Consider the following 18,495-nt stretch of genomic DNA (forward strand, 5'->3'; position numbering starts at 1 on the left):
ATATATATATATATATATATATATGTGTGTGTGTGTGTGTGTGTATATATATGTATATATTACATGTACAGTATATACAAATCATAACCAGGTTGTTGTGATTTGTGAATCAGAGGCATTGTATTGGTCTCTGGCGTTGTGGCTGTGGCAGGATTGAGAGGGCAGATCTGTGTTCGCTCAGAGGCTTAATCCGGGTTTACATAATTCTGTTGGCGTAGCACAGGCATGTGGTCATGGCGGATGTCCAGAGATTAGCGGAGAGAGGACCAGGGCACGTATGTCCTCTGTGGTAAACACAGGCGCGGTAGACGGTCGCCACACTAACCTACATGTCGGCCGTCGTCCTCCTCATGGGTCGAACATCTCAGTGTGACTTCTCTGGTTAAATAAAGGAGAAGTACAATGAAAATATATTTTTTCAGAAAAACAAGCATGAATGATGATGAACATGTCAGTGTTCGTCCAGAGAGGGGGGGGGGGGGGGGGGGGGGGTTGTTTCTAGGCCATGTTTTTCCTCAGACTCAGGTTATGATTAATGGAGACCATTTGTCTGGCCAGTGTCAACACATCGACAATTGTTTCTTTCAACATGGCGCCTTGACAACCTGGGCCTCAGTTTGTCAAATTCTCCCGAGGCCCAACCGTATTTACCGAAGTGGCAGGCCTCTTAGAATAATGGTTACTTATCTGTGACTAAACGGTATGTAATCACGGTACTTTATTTGTGTTGTTTACCACATTGCACCAGCCCTTCTGAAGGCCCATGAACATCTCATCTTTTTTAACAGCTATTCGATATTGTATTTTGCTCCAGAAGAATGTCTTTAAGACGTCTCCCAGACAGTCTCTCAGACCAAACCTAACGTTATTAATCCAACCATATTTTAGTACTCTTTCAATAATGCCACTTCCTTGGACCTCTTCCTCGGGTCTTTGAAAAAGGCTCTGTGCTCGAAAGCTCGTAAAGTCGGCATTGATCGTCTGGCCTCTCTAACACTCTCTGTCTCTCTCTGTCTCTCTCTCTCTCTCTCTCTCTCAGACACCTGAGGCTCTCCTGTAATACACAACGTGTTCGTTTATGGGCTATTCATTCATCACTGGAATTATTAACCACCCCGATTGACAGCTGTCTGATAATGGAGGGATTTAGGTGTTCATCCCGCCTGTTATTTCAAAAGCGTGCTCACAACCGAACAGCTCGTAGTCCCGTTTGAGTGACGTGATCGGCGGCTAACCGAACATCAAATGAGAAGGAATCGAGTAGGAATACGTCTTTTTTTTGTTTTCTTTCCCGATTGCGGAGGCTTTGGGAAGTTGAGACAAGTTTCTGACGGTATTCTCGGAGACGCTAGCTAGCGGCATAATGAATTCCGTCTCATTTCCTCAGAACCGAGAAGACAGGTTTTTTTGAACATATGCTCATCCTCTTGGGACGTCACTGAACAAAATGGTCCTCATCGCTCATGTGAATTAGTTTTTTTGATCCCCGACTCGGCGCTGAATCAGAGTCGTCTGGCATGAGGCTATTATGTAAGACGGCCCATTTTTTGTTAGGTAACAGTTTTTTAAACTGTGTTGTTTATCTTCAATTAGCATGCACTATTTCATTTTGTTGTTGCAGTTTAGGACATCCAAGTGGATGGTTTCTCCAGCTGGAAAAACACACACTTATTTTCCTTTTGGCTGTTGTGAAAGTTGGTGTGTTTTACTGCATAGTCGTTTTCTCTGTTTAATTAGCATGCAGTTTGTGGGCGATATCCTCGACTAACATTGCCATCTCATGCTTGTTCTGTACCAGCCTGGCTCTAGATCTGTATGGGCTTCATCAGCCAACTCATCACGACCCAGGGGAGGCTGGCGGAGGTAGAAGTCGGAGGATGGGCTCATGGTAAGGCATGGAATGGAATGAGGAATGGTATCAAACAAGATTCCTCATTCCATTCCATTCCGTTCATTCCAGTGAGCCTGTCCTCCGATTTCTGCCTCCACCAGCCTCCCCTGGATGACATGCAGTACATGGCATCACAACAAAGAGTCCTAGAAGTCGGCTAAATACAGGTAAAGGCTAGATAGCACACAGCAGGTATGCTGAAGCCTACTGTCTGTTCGTGAGGCTTTGCTGAGCCAGTGCCGGTGTTCTGGAAGTGCCGGTGTTTTGGAAACTAGCCAGCCGAGCCGCGTCGTGGTGCAGCAGCCTCAGCTGATCACCGGAGCTGTTTGTGTTATCCCAGCTCCATCGCCGTCATCACCCGGCTGCCTAGAGAGGCACAGCCCCTCCTAGGGACATCCCCATGGAAACAGACCCAGGGGGGCCCGCCGCACAGGCCAGCCCAGGACCTTGTTTATCACCTGGGTGAACCAGAGGGAGGCTGCACACGGAAGAGCAACGTAGCTGCCTGCCCTTGTCCCACCTTGACCTCGCTTCTGGAGTGTGGGGGGGGTCGGGCGGGGGGCGGTGAAATTAGGAGTCGGTTGAGACGTTGAGCGTGTGTTGGGTTGTGTGCGGAAGGAGGAGGGCAGAGGATAGCAGACGGGGGGGGTTTGAGAAGACAGTTGCAACTGGGGGAGAGAGCATCCCAGCGTCGTAGCTAGCTTACCTTCCTTCTGTTCAGACCTTAGTGTTCTAGGAAGGTAGGTGGAGGTAGGGGGTAGAGCCGTAGTGTGTGTGACACAGAGGCAGCAGGTGGACAGTGGACGTGGATCGAGAAGACGGAAGCTGTCCCGAAGGGGGAGGAATGAGCAGCCATAGCGATGCTCTGGGGATGCTCCTTCAAGTGGCTGTGTAGTTGCATTTCGTAGGTATTGCCATGTTCTAGAATGTGCTAGTCTGATATAGGTATTGCTATGTTCTAGAATGTTCTAGTCTGATGTAGGTATCGCTATGTTCTAGAATGTTCTAGTCTGATGTAGGTATCGCTATGTTCTAGAATGTTCTAGTCTGATGTAGGTATCGCTATGTTCTAGAATGTTCTAGTCTGATGTAGGTATCGCTATGTTCTAGAATGTTCTAGTCTAGATGTTCTCATTCTGTCTTGGAGTGAGTGGGTTGGAATGATGATGACACAGCTGAAACGTCTCACAGAAACACAAAAGCTGTTGCCGGCGGTGTTTCTGTGACAGAAGTGTATCCATTATTCAGGATCCCACTCCGACGTGTGGTGTGTTTGGTCGAGAGCTCCCCTAGTGGCTGTTTGTTGTCAGTGCTGTTTTTGGTACACACTGTCAGTGGGCACAGGGGTTCAAAGGGTTGCGCCACACTCTGGGATAAGACTCTGGGTAGTTGAAATGAAGCAATGTTGTAAGTTGTCACGAACATGCGTGCATTTCTCCGAGGCAATGTTGTCAGTTGTAACCACCACCATCTGTGTGTTTGTCTGAAGTAATGTTACGATTACGTAACTCTACCCAGCATGAATGAGCACCAGGGTTCACTGGCAGAAGAAATTGGAATCTCAACGTGGCTTTTGTGGTTAAATAAAGGATAATATAAGGGTAAGTTAAAAATAATAAATGCCTTTTGTCCTCCCAGAGCGCGAGGGCTGCCCAAGCTGAAGGAGTCGAGTTCCCATGAGTCTTTGCTCAGCCCAGGAAGTGCGGTAGAAGCTCTGGATCTGGGGATGGAGGAGGACGTGTACATCAAACCGCTGCACAGCAGCATTCTGGGACAGGACTTCTGCTTCGAGGTAAATGTTTGAAACGCACCGCCTTTCGTCTCCTCAAACCGCTTACCTCAAACTTCACTTCAGAGCCACGCTACACGACACCGACTATCTCCATACCCACTCCCCCCGCAGTCTGGGGGAGTTGAGAGCACATCAGAGGACACATTTCCATGGTAACAGATGCACAAATAATGTTCTGTTATGGAATCTGGGCTGACCTTTGAAAATAACTGCCATATCGTGACTGACCTTTCAAAAATAACTGCCATACCTGTGATTACACCACCACGGTGTCTGCCATTAAAAGGGATCAGACTTGCCCCTCAGGCCTTCTGAATGAACGTGGAATTGTTGACGATGATCTCAGAGTGATCATCTGTCGTCCCCGCCTCCCCTGTCGTCCCCGCAGGTGACCTACTCCGGGGGCAGTAAGTGTTTCAGCTGCGCTTCGGCGTCAGAGAGAGACAAATGGATGGAGAACCTGAGGAGGACGGTTCAGCCCAACAAGGTGAGGAAAACACTCGGTGTTTTTCAGAGTGATATTAATAACCACTTCAGTAGAGGATTTGTTGTTACCATTTGCATTTAAACCGGTACGGTGTACGATTTAAACGTGTCATTTCGTCTGACGAATTGTGGCTTATGGAAAACAATATGCAGTTTATTACACATGTTATTACACGTGTTATATGACTTATTTCGTGCCTGTTTGTACCAGTGCTTGTGGTGATGTTTTAAGTGCATTTGTTGTCAGATTAGTTCCAACTGTGCAATAACGTGTCAACATGCCCCCATGTTGAATTCAGTACTTACTTCCATTTCAGTACACGCTTATTCATGTGTCTAACGATCCCGAAAGGGATGGGTCACGGATGACTAAGACACACCAGCACATACATACATGTTGTTCATTCTTCATCTCTTCCCCCCTCAGGACAACTGCCGCAGAGCGGAGAACGTCCTCCGCCTGTGGATCATCGAGGCCAAGGACCTCCCGCCCAAGAAGAAGTACTTCTGCGAGCTCTGCCTGGACGACGTCCTCTACGCCCGCACCACCAGCAAGCCCCGCGGGGACTGCCTCTTCTGGGGCGAGCACTTTGACTTCTACAACCTCCCGACCGTGCGCAGCATCACGGCCCACATCTACAAGGACGTGGACAAGAAGAAGAAGAAGGACAAGAACAACTACGTGGGCCTGGTCAACATCCCCGTCCAGGGCGTGACGGGGAGGCAGTTCGTGGAGAAGTGGTACCCCGTCAGCACCCCCACCACCTTCAAAGGGAAAGGCGGGGGCCCGTCCATCAGGATCAAGTCTCGCTTCCAGACCATCTCCATCCTGCCCATGGAGCAGTACAAGGAGTTCGCAGAGTTCATCACCAACAACTACACCATGCTGTGTTCGGTCCTGGAGCCCGTCATCAGCGTCAAGAACAAGGAGGAGATGGCCTGCGCCCTGGTTCACATCCTCCAGAGCACCGGGCGAGCGAAGGTAGGGCCAGAGATTAGATTTGGGTTTATTTTAGTTTGTTATTTTTATTATACATCCAGGAAGTAAACAATATACAAAGAGGAAGTATACAACGGTAGGAACTACGACAGAGCACTGGACCTGCTAAGGGGTGTGTGTGTGTGTGTGTGTGTGTGTGTGTGTGTGTGTGTGTGTGTGTGTCTGCGTGTCTGCGGGTGTGTGTGTCTGCACATCTGTGTGTCTGCGCGTCAATGTCTGTGTGTGTGTGTCTGCGTGTCTGTGTGTGTGTCTGCGTGTGTGTGTGTGTCTGCGTGTCTGTGTGTGTGTGTCTGCGTGTCTGTGTCTGCGTGTGTGTGTGTCTGCGTGTGTGTGTGTGTGTGTGTGTGTGTGTGTGTGTGTGTGTGTGTGTCTGCGTGTCTGTGTGTCTGTGTGTGTGTGTGTGTGTGTCGTAGTCTTCTGTAGGCTTCACCTCTGACTTCGTCTTCATCCCTACTTGGTATGCCACAGTGCTCTGAGCTCGTCTGATTACTTTAGAAGAACATTGATGTTGATGTCTCTGGACCAAGCTGTTGTATAACCCTTAAACAAATCTTCTTGTTGAGTCCCGTGTGTATTAGTGTATTGATTTCTGGCCACTGAATATTGCAAACACACACTTTCTGAAACCACTGACTGGAACATTAGTATTGTGACTGACTTAGTGAGCTAACATCTCCCCTCCACCTCCTCCTCCTTCACCTCCGCCTCTCTCCTCCCCTCCACCTCCTCCTCCTTCACCACCACCTCCACCTCCTCCTCCTTCACCACCACCTCCGCCTCTCTCCTCTCCTCCACCTCCTCCTCCTTCACCACCACCTCCGCCTCTCTCCTCTCCTCCACCTCCTCCTCCTTCACCACCACCTCCGCCTCTCTCCTCCCCTCCACCTCCTCCTCCTTCACCACCACCTCCACCTCCTCCTCCTTCACCACCACCTCCACCTCCTCCTCCTTCACCACCACCTCCACCTCCTCCTCCTTCACCACCACCTCCACCTCCTCCTCCTTCACCACCACCTCTGCCTCTCTCCTCTCCTCCACCTCCTCCTTCTCTTCCTCCATGTCCTCTCCCCGTCTCCTCCTCTTCCTTCTCCTCTTCATCCACCTCCTCTTCCTTCTCCTCTTCTCCTCCTCCTCTCTCCTCTCTCCTCTCCACCACCTCCACCTCCTCCTCTTCTCCTCCTCCTCTCTCCTCTCCACCTCTACCACCTCATCCACCTCCTCCTCTCCTCCTCATCCCCTCTCCCCCTCCTCCTCCTCCTCCTCCTCTTCCTCCTCCCCTAGGACTTCCTGACGGACCTGGTGATGTCGGAGGTGGATCGCTGTGCGGACCACGAGGTTCTGATCTTCAGAGAGAACACACTGGCCACCAAGGCCATCGAGGAGTACCTCAAACTAGTGGGCCAGAAGTACCTGCATGACGCACTAGGTATGAACCGTCGAGCCGGAGAAGAATGTTTTTCTGGAGGAGCGTATAGTGGGAATGGGTATATACAGTAGAAAGAACCCGGTGTATATACTCTATTATGCACGATGTACTGAGGTTAGACTGGAGCAGGGGAGGCTGATGGAGGGAGAAATCAAAGGACGGCTCATTGCAATGCTTGGGATGGAATCGGGAGTTATGTCCGACACAAACATATGTATTGACTTCTGAGTTGGTTGGTTGTGATTCCTTTGGACTGAAAACAAGGAGGAGCCAGAGGCCTCCACAACAACTCCACTCTGGGCTCCTTTTCTGCTGCAGGAGGAGGCCATGTTGTTGTTGTTGTTCTTCTTCTTCTGGTTCTGGTTGTTGTTGTTGTTGTCGTCCCCGTGGCGCCGGCCCTCCGCTCAGCCTGTGTCCTCTGCCCCCTGCCGTAGGAGAGTTCATCAAGGCCCTGTACGAGTCGGACGAGAACTGTGAGGTGGACCCGGGGAAGTGCTCCAACAGCGAGCTCCCTGAGCACCAGAGCAACCTGAAGATGTGCTGCGAGCTGGCCTTCTGCAAGATCATCAACTCCTACTGGTGACTAACGCACACACACACACACACACACACACACACACAGAGACACACACACACACAGAGACACACACACACACACACACACAGACACACACATACACACACGCACGCACACACACACACACACAGACACACACACACACAGAGACACACACATGCACACACGCACGCACGCACGCACACACACACACACACACATATACAGACATGCACACACACACACAGACACCATTGTTGCACACTATATACATTCTATCCTCCTGTTTCTGGCTCTGCCTCAACAAGCTGCTTCAGACAGGATGATGTACTGCATATACAGTAGTACCTGCTGACCCCTAGTGGTCACGGTGTGTCTGTGTGTGTGTGTGTGTGTGTGTGTGTGTGTGTCTGTGTGTGTGTATGCATGTCTGTGTTTGTGTCTGTGTCTGTGTCTTTGTCTGTCTGTGTGTGTGTGTGTGTGGTGAGCATTGAGTGATGATGTTGACTAACCCTCTCCGCCCCCCCCCCCCCCCCTCAGCGTCTTCCCCAGGGAGCTGAAGGAGGTGTTCGCGGCGTGGAAGCAGCATTGTCTGTCCCGGGGGAACCAGGACATCAGCAAGCGTCTGATCAGCGCCTCCCTGTTCCTGCGCTTCCTGTGTCCCGCCATCATGTCCCCCTCCCTGTTCAGCCTCATGCAGGAGTACCCCGACGACCGCACCTCCCGGACCCTGACCCTCATCGCCAAGGTCATCCAGAACCTCGCCAACTTCGCCAAGTAAGTGCGTCGCTCGTGGTCCGCGCGCTCAAAAAACCGCTCCAAAACCGTTTTGTTTGCCGTCTTCAGGGTTCCCGTCGAAAGTTCCACCAAATTTCGCACAAGTGTAATCCACGAGGACGAGAACGGAGTCGGATATTCGACGAAAACAATCACCTGGGTTTATTCCCCGTTCTCATACAGTTCTAAAAACGTGTGTGGAAAAATCCGGAAGATCAGTAGCCCCGTCCCCCAACATAATCAGTGCCAATTCATAGGCTGGTGAGTGACCCGTCACCACAGAGGATAGTTGCAACAAACCCTGTTGTTGTTGTTGTTTTTGGGACAGTGCACTTTAATCAACATCTCAAAGGCCACTGAGGTGGAACGGCGGTGGAGTCAGCTAAGCTAAGACTGCAGGCTAATCTAAAAGCACGGGAGAGAAGGTTTTTTAGCCTGACCTCACTTTGTTCTCCTTGAAAGATGCTTAGGAAAGCATACTATACGATCACACACAGTACCAGTCAAAAGTTTGGACACACCTTCTCATTCGATGGTTTTTCTTTTCTTTTTATTCTTTTCTACATTGTAGATTAATATTGAAGACATCAAAACTATGAAGGAACACATATGGAATTATGTAGTAAACAGAAAAAGTGTTAAACAAACCAGAATATGTTTTATATTTTAGATTCTTCAAAGTAGCCACCTTTTGCTTTGATGACAGCTTTGCACACTCTTGGCAAGGTGTGTCTTTTGACGGGTACTGCCTATATGATACGCTTCGCTTCAAATGAACGCGCTTTAAATGCAGTTGTATTAGATTCTGGTGAGGTACTTAATTGTCCGTTTTTCATTGGCATTGATTATGTCATTCAGTCAAGTCAAGCAAGTGTGAAAGGCGTTGAATAATCGTTTTTTTCGCCTCAAGGTTTGGGAACAAGGAGGAGTATATGGCTTTCATGAACGACTTCCTGGAGCACGAGTGGGCGGGGATGATGCGTTTCCTGTCGGAGATCTCCAACCCGGAGACCATCTCCAACACGCCAGGGTTCGAAGGTTACATCGACCTGGGCCGGGAGCTGTCCGTCCTCCACTCCCTCCTCTGGGACGTGGTCTCCCAGCTCGACAAGGTACCGTGTGTGGGTGTGGGGTGGGGTGGGGTGTGTGTGGGGTGGGGTGGGGTGTGTGTGTGTGGGGTGGGGTGTGTGTGTGTGTGTGGGGGGTGGGGTGGGGTGTGTGTGTGTGGGGGGTGAGGTGAGGTATGTGTGTGTGGTGGGGTGTGGGTGTGTGTGTGTGTGGGGGGGGGGGGGGTGTGTGTGTGTGTGTGTGTGTGGTGGGGTGGGGTGTGTGTGGGGTGGGGTGTGTGGGGTGAAGTGTGGGGTGGGGTGTGTGTGTGTGTGTGTGTGTGTTGGCATGTGTTTGGTGTTGTCTCTGGTAACATATTAGCACTAAACGTGCCACATAACACCTTGAACTGCAGCAGAAAGAGTGTCTTACTTTATTGTGATCCAGTGTGTGTGTGTGTGTGTGTGTGTGTGTGTCCGTGCGAGTGTGCTTGCGTGCGTGCGTTCATGTGTGATCGTCATGACGAATATCCCTTTTTCCACTGCGAGGCTAAGTTAGCAACATTGGATTTTTACCTCTGCTATTCATGAAGAAAAACTCTATGAAGTTTCTGAAATAACTTCCATGTCAGGTTAATAACTAGTCTGTTGAGGGTTTGACTGACAGCAGTGTTGAAGTCCCGCCCACCCATCCTCAGTGCCCACCACTAACCCTGAATTCCCAACCCTCAGAGCATGTTCATGTTGCTGCATTTATCACTGCATTTGTCACTGCATTTGTTGCTGCATTTATCACTGCATTTGTCACTGCATTTGTCACTGCATTTGTTGCTGCATTTATCACTGCATTTGTCGCTGCATTTGTCGCTGCATTTATGACTGCATTTATGACTGCATTTATGACTGCATTCACCCCCCCCCCCCCCCTCTGCTCAGGGGTCTGGTGAAGCCTGGTATTCGTATGGTATTCATCTCAGCCCCTCTGCGTCCTGGCTTGTGTTAACCCTGTGTTAGTGCGGTGCATGTGGCTGTCTGGTGTGGAATGCCTCTGTCATGTCATGTGTGGTTGGTTTTGTTTTCATTTTTGAGTTCATTTATTTTTTTCCCCCCAAACTTAATTTCCTTATGTTTTTTTCCTCTATATATTCTTCTCCTTCTGCCTCTATGTCCTCCCCCTCTCCCCTCCTCCTCCCTCCTCCCTCCTCCTTTTCCACTCCACCCTGTCCTGTCCTGACCTGACGCACACACACGCTGTGTCTCCATGGTTACGCTGCCCCGCCACCAATGCATGATGGTGCGTCCCCATGCCAACCCTCCTCTGCCATCATCCTCATTCCAAAACCACCGGGTGACGTGGGCACCACCACCTCCACCACCACCACCACCGCTGCCCCCCCGCCCCCACCCCCGTCGTCGTCATCGTCGTCCACCCGTCGCCATGGTAACGTGCAACTCCAGGGTGACAATTCCTTCCTGCAGGCGACCGTTGCCAAGCTGGGCCCCCTGCCCCGTATCCTGGGCGACATCACGCGCTCGCTGTCCAGCCCCACGCCCATCCAGCAGCAGCTGCGCCGCTTCCAGGACCACGCCTCCTCCTCCCACAACATCAGCAGCAGCGTCTCCTCCGGGCTGCAGAGGATATTTGAAGACCCTGCAGACAGGTAGAGAGATACTCTGGTATTACCCCCTCCTGTCCACTACAACACAGTACAATACATTACAACACTGCAGACAGGTAGAGAGAGAGCCACAGTACTCTGGTATTACCCCCTACTGTCCAGTACAACACAGCACAATACAATCCAGCACTGCAGATCGGCAGAACTGCAATATCCTCTAACACCCCCGCCGATACATGACTTAAACAGTGAGGCAATGAAGGCCGTGCTTTATGGGGAATGAAGTCCCAGCTGAAGGCCGTGCTTTATGGGGAATGAAGTCCCAGCTGAGGGCCGTTGTTGGGCCGTTAGCAACCCTTCAGCTGGGACTTTATTCACCGTGAAGCACGGCCCTGAGTGCCTCGTTGGTATTACCAGTTATAAAACAAGACACAGCGTTGTGAGAAGAAAGCAGCGCCTTCGGTATTTATTTCGTGATAGATTGCGGTGGTTTCTGCCCAGTTCCCAGAACGACCACCGTTGTCAAGGTAACGTGATAAACAACTGTTAGCAATACAAACCGTCGTATAAAACACGGTACAGGACAGTGCAATACAACACAACACAACACAGTGGACTGATTGACCCCGTGCCAAAAAGATAGAACTACAATTCTCTCCTAGTACAATAATAGAACTACAATACTCTCATGATGACCAGTACAATACTGTACTGCTCTTCTCTGTACTGGTACAACACTTAGAAACATTTACAGTACCATAAAATATACAACACAGTGTTACACAACGTCAACCACACCATCCTCCGTCACCAAAGACGCACACGGCGTGATCGCGGGAGCGGTGTGGTCGTCTGCGTTGTCGTTTCAAACGCCGTTTTTCTGAAGGTTATGTGCAAATGAAAACATCCTTTTCATCCATAAAGGCTCATGAATTTTGCATGAATAAGTCCTTTCATGGTGCATTGATTTGGGAGATGAGTCACAGCTTCTAAAGTTCTAAATAAAGACGCCAGCCACCGGAGAGACCTGATATTTTTAGAAGGTCTTGAGGTAACGAGGGAATTGGAGATGTCATTTCTTCTGGTTTTCAAATGAATCAGAGAACATTTCACTTCTGAAAGAACACAAGCAGGACTTAAAGTCCCGGAGAGAAACTCACTTTTTCTTTTTCTTTTTTGTTGAAAAGTTATATCGGAGAAAAAAAAGAAAAATAGGCACTTTTAAGTTCTTGGGTGAAGACTTCTTGGGTCTCATGTCTGTGTGTTAATGTTGTTGTGTGTTAATGTTGTTTCTGTGTGTGACCCTCCAGTGAGATCCGCAGCCTCAAGTCCCCGGTCCAGGAGCAGATGGAGGGTCTCCTCCGCGGCAGCAAGCACCCCCTCCTGGGTCACCAGTCCTCGGCTCACAGCATGAGCTTCTCCGACAAGGAGGACAGGGAGAACCTCCTCCCCAACGGGCGCAGTATCTCCCTGGTGGACCTCCAGATCCAGGACTCCCACGCCCCCCAGAGCGCCCCAATCCCCCCTCTCCACCTCCACGAAACCCCCCAAAGGCTGAGCCGGGCGGGCTCCCAGGTCTCCATCGGACACGCCCACGGCAACCACGCCGCCAACACCCAGCCCAGCCTCCTACCTCATCAACCCCCGCACCCGCACCCCCAGCCGCACACCCTGCTCCTCCAGCACCCCCACCAGCACCCGGCCCTCCACGGCAAGCCCTCGTTGCGGGACAACCTCCCCCAGAGCGCCCCCCAGGTCCGCCGGCCGCTGAACCCCTCCCTCAGCCAGCAGCGGAGCCTGCAGCCCCTGTCCTTCCAGAACCCCGTCTACCACCTCAGCAACAACCTGGCCTCCCACTCCTCCCACTCCCTGCAGCCGGACTCCAGCTCTGAGAACCTGAGCACCGAGAGCTCCCGCAGCCACAGCAACTCCGACGAGTTCGGCGGCGGCGGCGGGGGCGGGGGCGGGGGAGGGGGGAGTCAGGCCGGGAGCAAAACCCGCGTGGCGTCCAACAGCAGCCTGGAGGAGTTCAGCCGGCGCAGCACGCAGAGCGAGGAGTGTTCGTCCACGCCGCGGAGACACACGCTCCCGGAGCACGCCGCCGGCGCCACCGGCGTTGGCGCGGGGAGTGGCCACGTGATGGCGGTGCCCAGGCAGAGCAGCACGGGGACGGCCCACATCGTCAGGGTGGAGCAGCAGAGCCGTGGCGGGGGCGGGGCCGGGGGGGCGAGGGCGCCACGCTCGCTGCCCCACAGCGCCTCGCTACGCAGCAGCAGCAGCGCCAACACGGAGCCTCTCCCCATCCCCGGCGCTGCCCAGCCAGGAAGTAGGTCGCGACAGGAGAGTCCTGTTCCTCCCGTCAGAAGCGGGGCCAAGCAGACCCCTCAACAGGTACTGGGGCTACACACACACACGCACGCACACACACAGATAAGCACACACACACAGGCGTGCACGCACACACACACAGATAAGCACACAAACTCACACACACACCCACCCCTACATGACCCTATGACCTTATGACCCTATGACCTGAGTAAACCAATCAGGTGAAGTCATGCCGGCCGGTATAGATTTGCTCCGGTGATTGAAGCCTTCGTGGCCCTGTGAAGGGACTGTGTTTAGAGACACTATTCCCAGACGTCCGGTAACAGTGGTCCGTTCGGTGTGTGTGTGTGTGGTGCAGGTGCAGTCCCCGGTGGAGTCTGTGACCATGTCCCCGGTGGAGAGGACGGCAGCCTGGGTGTTAAACAACGGGCAGTTTGAAGACGAGGAGGAGGGGGCGGAGCAGAGCAGGGAGGACACTAAGCACGCTGAGAAGGTACCGGCGTCTCCATAGAAACACACAGAGACGCATAATTAGGATTTATGATTATATCTACACATAATTAGGATTTATGATTATATATACACATAACTAGGATTTATTTATGAATACTGTAATTCTGTGATGCTCCCTCAGCTGTTAGTGTCGGTGGAGAGGTAGTTTCAACCCTAATTAACACCAGCCTCCTTCTCTCCTCCCCTCCACTCTCCCCCCCACCCCCCTACCCCTCCCTCCACCAACCCCCTTACTCACTCTCTCTCTCTCCCCCTCCCCCCACCAACCCTCTTACTCTCTCTCTCTCTCCCCCTCCCCCCACCAACCCCCTGACTCTCTCTCTGTCTCTCTCTCTCTCTCTCTCTCTCTCTTTCTCCCTCCCCACCCCCCCTTCCCCTCTCCCCCACCCCCCACCAGTACGAGCAGGAGATCTCCAAGCTGAAGGAGCGTCTGCGGGTGTCCAGCCGGCGCCTGGAGGAGTACGAGCGGCGCCTGCAGGCCCAGGAGCAGCAGATGCAGCGGCTGCTGCTGGAGTACAAGGCCCGGCTGGAGGACAGCGAGGACCGCCTCCGCAGGCAGCAGGAGGAGAAGGACAGCCAGATGAAGAGCATCATCTGCAGGTAGGCTAACCCCCCCGCCCCCCAGGCACGCAGGCCCCTCCACGGGTTACACAAGTATGGGTCGGTGGAGGCTGGTGGAGGTAGAAATCGGAGGACGGGGCTCATTGTAATTCCTGGAACGGAATGAGGAATGGTGTCAAACACATGTTGTACAACGAGACCGTCCTCTGTGTTTGGTACCATTCCTCATTCCGTTCCGTGCATTACAACGAGCCCCGTCCTCCGATTTCTACCTCCACCAGCCTCGCCTGGCCATGGGCTGTAGATTGGAACCTGTAACCTGACCAGGGGAAAAACATCAGCCCTGGTCTTATTATAGGCTGCAACTAGGGCCTGGAGTTTTTCCTTACAGTGGAACCTCACCAGAGATGAAAACCCCTCAGGCCCTCGTCGTAGCGTCCACCCTGCCTCTAGTGAGGGTTTCCTGTTTGTCATGGTCTTCTTCTCTGGTTGTTGACCCGCGTCCATCACATGACCTCCCAGGTTAATGGCGGTGGAGGAGGAGCTGAAGAGAGACCACGCTGAGATGCAGGCCGTCATCGACGCCAAGCAGAAGATCATAGATGCACAGGTACACCACGGACACACACACACACACACACACACACACACACACACACACACACACACCGTCCCAGTACTGTTCCTTCTCTCTACAGTACCAGTCAAAAGTTTGGACACACCTTGCTAAGAGTGTGCAAAGCTGTCATCAAATCAAAAGGTGGCTACTTTGAAGAATCTAAAATATAAAACATATTCTGGTTTGTTTAACACTTTTTTTTGTTTACTACATAATTCCATATGTGTTCCTTCATAGTTTGGATGTCTTCAATATTAATCTACAATGTAGAAAATAATAAAAAGAAAAGAAAAACCATTGAATGAGAAGGTGTGTCCAAACCTTTGACTGGTACTGTATGTCCAGTACAGCGGAGGCCGGCGGAGGTAGAAATCGGAGGACGGAGGCTCATCGTAATGCATGCAACGGAACGAGGAACGGCGTCACAAACGCACACCGCGTTAAGGAACACGCCTTTGATACCATTCCGGATTCCGTTCCATGCATTGCGACGAGCCTCCGTCCTCCCGATTTCTACCTCCGCCGGCCTCCCCTGGCCCAGTAGCGCTGAGGCGACGTTTATGGCTTCTCTGACTGCTTGTTATGGCTATATGTCCCGCTGACTTGCAGGTGAATATGGGGGCTAGTCCGCTAGCTGAGGTAGTCCCAGCAGGCAAGTAAACCAGCTCTCTGGCTGTGGAAGCAGCTAGCCTTGTAGCCTTGTGGCCTTGTAGCCTTGTAGCCTTGTGGCCTTGCAGCCTCCGATGATGATGATGATGATGAGCGCAACCACACCTCAACACCCATTCCTGCCCTCCCCGCTCTAAAACGATTTAATGAAATGAAATGAAACCCTGATTTCACCTGTTAGAGGTCGTTTGGTCATTGATTTCCCCAGCAGTCAGACTGCGTATGGGAGCCCCTGGCATCTGTTAGAAACGGTATCCCTTGGGGGGGGGGAAAGAACATTGTCATTGATTTTGTCGTTGGAGTAGACTCCTCCACAGCTCCGGCTCGGTCTCATCCCCCTCACAGGTGGTTGCCATCGTGACACTGTGAGAGAATGTCCGATTGTAGACCCCCTCGGTCTCGGTTTGAGATGTGTAACTTGGGCCGTGAACTATGAATCAGGTGACGTTCAGGTGCGTGTATCTCTGTTCTCCAGGGATGTGTGTTGTGTGTTGCGCTCCAAGCAGAGGTTTTTGTTTTGGCTGCTTTGGCTGCCCTTCACCCCTCCCCCCTCCTTATTTAGCTCCTGTCACTCCACCCCCACCCCCAGCTCTGAGAGAGCAGTGCTATCAGCAGGGTATCTGATGCTGCTCATGGCCAGAGACAAACACAATCAGGATGTTTTCAGAAGGGGCATGGGGACAGTCCTGTTTCAAAGACATGTGCTGCAAAGCTTGTTATTTCTATCATTTTGGCTGCTCACAAAGACAAACTGAACGTTTCCAACTGAAAGTTTATTTCAGACTTTGCTCTGATGCACACTCATGAATCACCATATCTCAACTTCACCAGCTGCAGAATGGTCACCCACCCCCCCACATACCCCCCACCCCGCCAACCCCCCCACCCACCCAAACACGCCCCCACCCAACCCCCTCACCCAGCACATGCGTTTCCATATCTCAACAGGAAATAGATATTCTTCCCTCACTCACTCCCTCCTCTATCCCTCTCTCTCTCTCTCTCCCTCCCTCTTTCCTCTCTCTCTCTCTCTCTCTCTCTCTATCCCTCTCTCTCTCTCCCTCCCTCTTCCCTCTCTCTCTCTCTCTCCTCTATCCCTCTCTCTCTCTCCCTCCCTCTTCCCTCTCTCTCTCCCCTCTCTCTATCCCTCTTTCTCTCTCTGTCTCCAGGAGAAGAGGATCAGCTCCCTGGATGCTGCCAACTCTCGTCTGATGAGCGCTCTGACGCAGGTGAAGGACCGCTACAGCATGCAGAGCCTGAGGAACGGCCTGTCGCCCACCAACCCCACCAAGCTGTCCATCACTGAGAACGGGGAGTTCAAGAACAGCAGCTGCTGATTGGCGGCCGCACGCGGACGGCCGTCGGCGCGGTGCTACGGAGCCACACACACACACACACACACACACACGGAGACGGACAGACGGACACACACAGACACACACAGGCATATGGACACAGACGCACATACAGACGGACGCGGACACACACACACACGGACTGCCTACGCTGTGCTACGGAGCCACACACACGGACGGACACAAACACACACACATGTACGCACACACACACAGACCAACACACGCACACACACACTCTTGCTCCGTGCACACAGACCAAGGACTATGTGGTGGCTCTCTCTGGCTGTACATGATACGTACACCTACAAGGAATGTCTAGAAATGTATGTATATAACTTGTATCTTGTATTTGGTGTGTACAGAGATGAGGATACTGGAAAGACAGGGGCAGTGGATCCACTGTCGTCACGAGATATAGTGAATATGTGTTTTATAAATGACATTATTCCCAAATGCAGACAGAGAAATGCCGTTTTAAAAACAAACAAAAAAATAAGATTTTAAGTATTGCCTAATGCAGAGATGATATATTGAGAAGATGTACATATCCTGCAGTGGGTTTTGTTTCGATAAACGAATAAATAAATAAAAAGCACATAGTGAGCAGTTATCGTTATAAAAAAGAGTCTATGAAGTCGTAGGAGAAGCAGAGGAAGGGCAAAACCAACCAAAAACTATTTTATGCACTCCGTATTTTCTAACCCTACTTTTTTACCCTGTTTTTAACTTCTGTTCTGGTTCTTTAACAATAGGTTTGATTGGTTTTTGATTTCCTGGTTTGGAGTAGGACAGGACTGCTGCCTTTGCAGCGTTTAACCCACAGGTCTTTTTTTCCGTTTGCGATGTTATTACGGTCTACTGAGTCGGCTCCTGCTCCGCCAGGTCTCGGTCGAGCGAGTTGTATTTATTCCTGTTCTGTCGAGCCTTCCAGAACCCCCCCACCCCACCCCAAGAGAAGACTTTTAACATGGCAGCCTTCCTGACTTTGTACAATTTTAAATGTCATGTTGCTAAACTACTGTTCTAAAGAGTCTGCTGTTGTTTTTTTTTCTGTACTCAACTCTCTCAACATGGACATTGTTAACCCCCCCCCCCCCTCCCCTCTACAGGCACAGACGTTTTGTTGTTGCACAGAAACTTTGTTTTGAACTCAACTGCTCCATGTGAAATCGTTGCATATGTGTCAGTTGTTGAAAGTTGTTGAAAATAAAAAACTGCCTGTAACCTTGTGAGCGTCTCCTGCTGCTTATTGTTGATGTTGTGTATTATTGGGTAGCTGAACTGAACTGCCTATTTTGGCTCTGCTAAAACAACACATTATAAACCGTTGTATGTTTGTGTGTAGTCATTAGATGATTGACTTTTACTGATAAGTTAATTCGAATTGTATTCCAAAAGATGTTGTAAACATTCCTTTGAGATTCTGGTCCATGATGACATGATTGCATCATGCAATTCCTGCAGATTTTTCAGGTGCACTTTCAAGCTGTGAATCTCCCGTTCTACCACATCCCAAAGGTGTTCTATTGGATTCAGATCCGGTGACTGGGAAGGCCACTGAAGAACACTGAACTCATTGTCATGTTCATGAAACCAGTTTGAGACGACTTTTGCTTTGTGACATGGTGCATTATCATGCTGGAAGTAGCCATTAGAAGATGGGTCAATTGTGGCCATGAAGGGATGCACATGGTCAGCAACAATACTCAAATAGGCTGTGGCATTCAAGCGATGATTGATTGGTATTAACGGGCCCAAAGTGTGCCAAGAAAACATCCCCCACACCATTACACCACCTCCACCATGAGAAGGTGTACAGGTGTTCGTAATAAAGTGCTCGGTGAGTGTATC

At 51.1% G+C, this 18,495-nt stretch overlaps 1 protein-coding gene across 4 annotated transcripts in view; it reads left to right on the forward strand.

Moving 5' to 3' along the window:
• rasal2 (RAS protein activator like 2) overlaps positions 1-17,873 on the forward strand; it is a 70,923-nt gene extending 53,050 nt beyond the window's left edge. For 3 of the 4 annotated variants that reach the window (XM_083690338.1, XM_083690340.1, XM_083690341.1), the window contains 13 exons: positions 3,530-3,683; positions 4,072-4,170; positions 4,597-5,151; positions 6,451-6,595; positions 7,030-7,174; positions 7,692-7,928; positions 8,839-9,040; positions 10,433-10,635; positions 11,904-12,984; positions 13,283-13,417; positions 13,835-14,037; positions 14,521-14,608; positions 16,456-17,873. In XM_083690338.1, the coding sequence (XP_083546464.1) occupies positions 3,530-3,683; positions 4,072-4,170; positions 4,597-5,151; positions 6,451-6,595; positions 7,030-7,174; positions 7,692-7,928; positions 8,839-9,040; positions 10,433-10,635; positions 11,904-12,984; positions 13,283-13,417; positions 13,835-14,037; positions 14,521-14,608; positions 16,456-16,623 (3,415 nt within the window). In that variant the 3' untranslated portion in view covers positions 16,624-17,873. The remainder of the gene's footprint in view (positions 1-3,529; positions 3,684-4,071; positions 4,171-4,596; positions 5,152-6,450; positions 6,596-7,029; positions 7,175-7,691; positions 7,929-8,838; positions 9,041-10,432; positions 10,636-11,903; positions 12,985-13,282; positions 13,418-13,834; positions 14,038-14,520; positions 14,609-16,455) is intronic. The other variant, XM_083690339.1, reaches the window with a different exon arrangement.
• Positions 17,874-18,495: the final 622 nt, after the last annotated feature.

The sequence above is a fragment of the Argentina silus genome (genome assembly GCF_951799395.1).
Source record: "Argentina silus genome assembly, chromosome: 18".
NCBI lineage: Eukaryota > Metazoa > Chordata > Actinopteri > Argentiniformes > Argentinidae > Argentina > Argentina silus.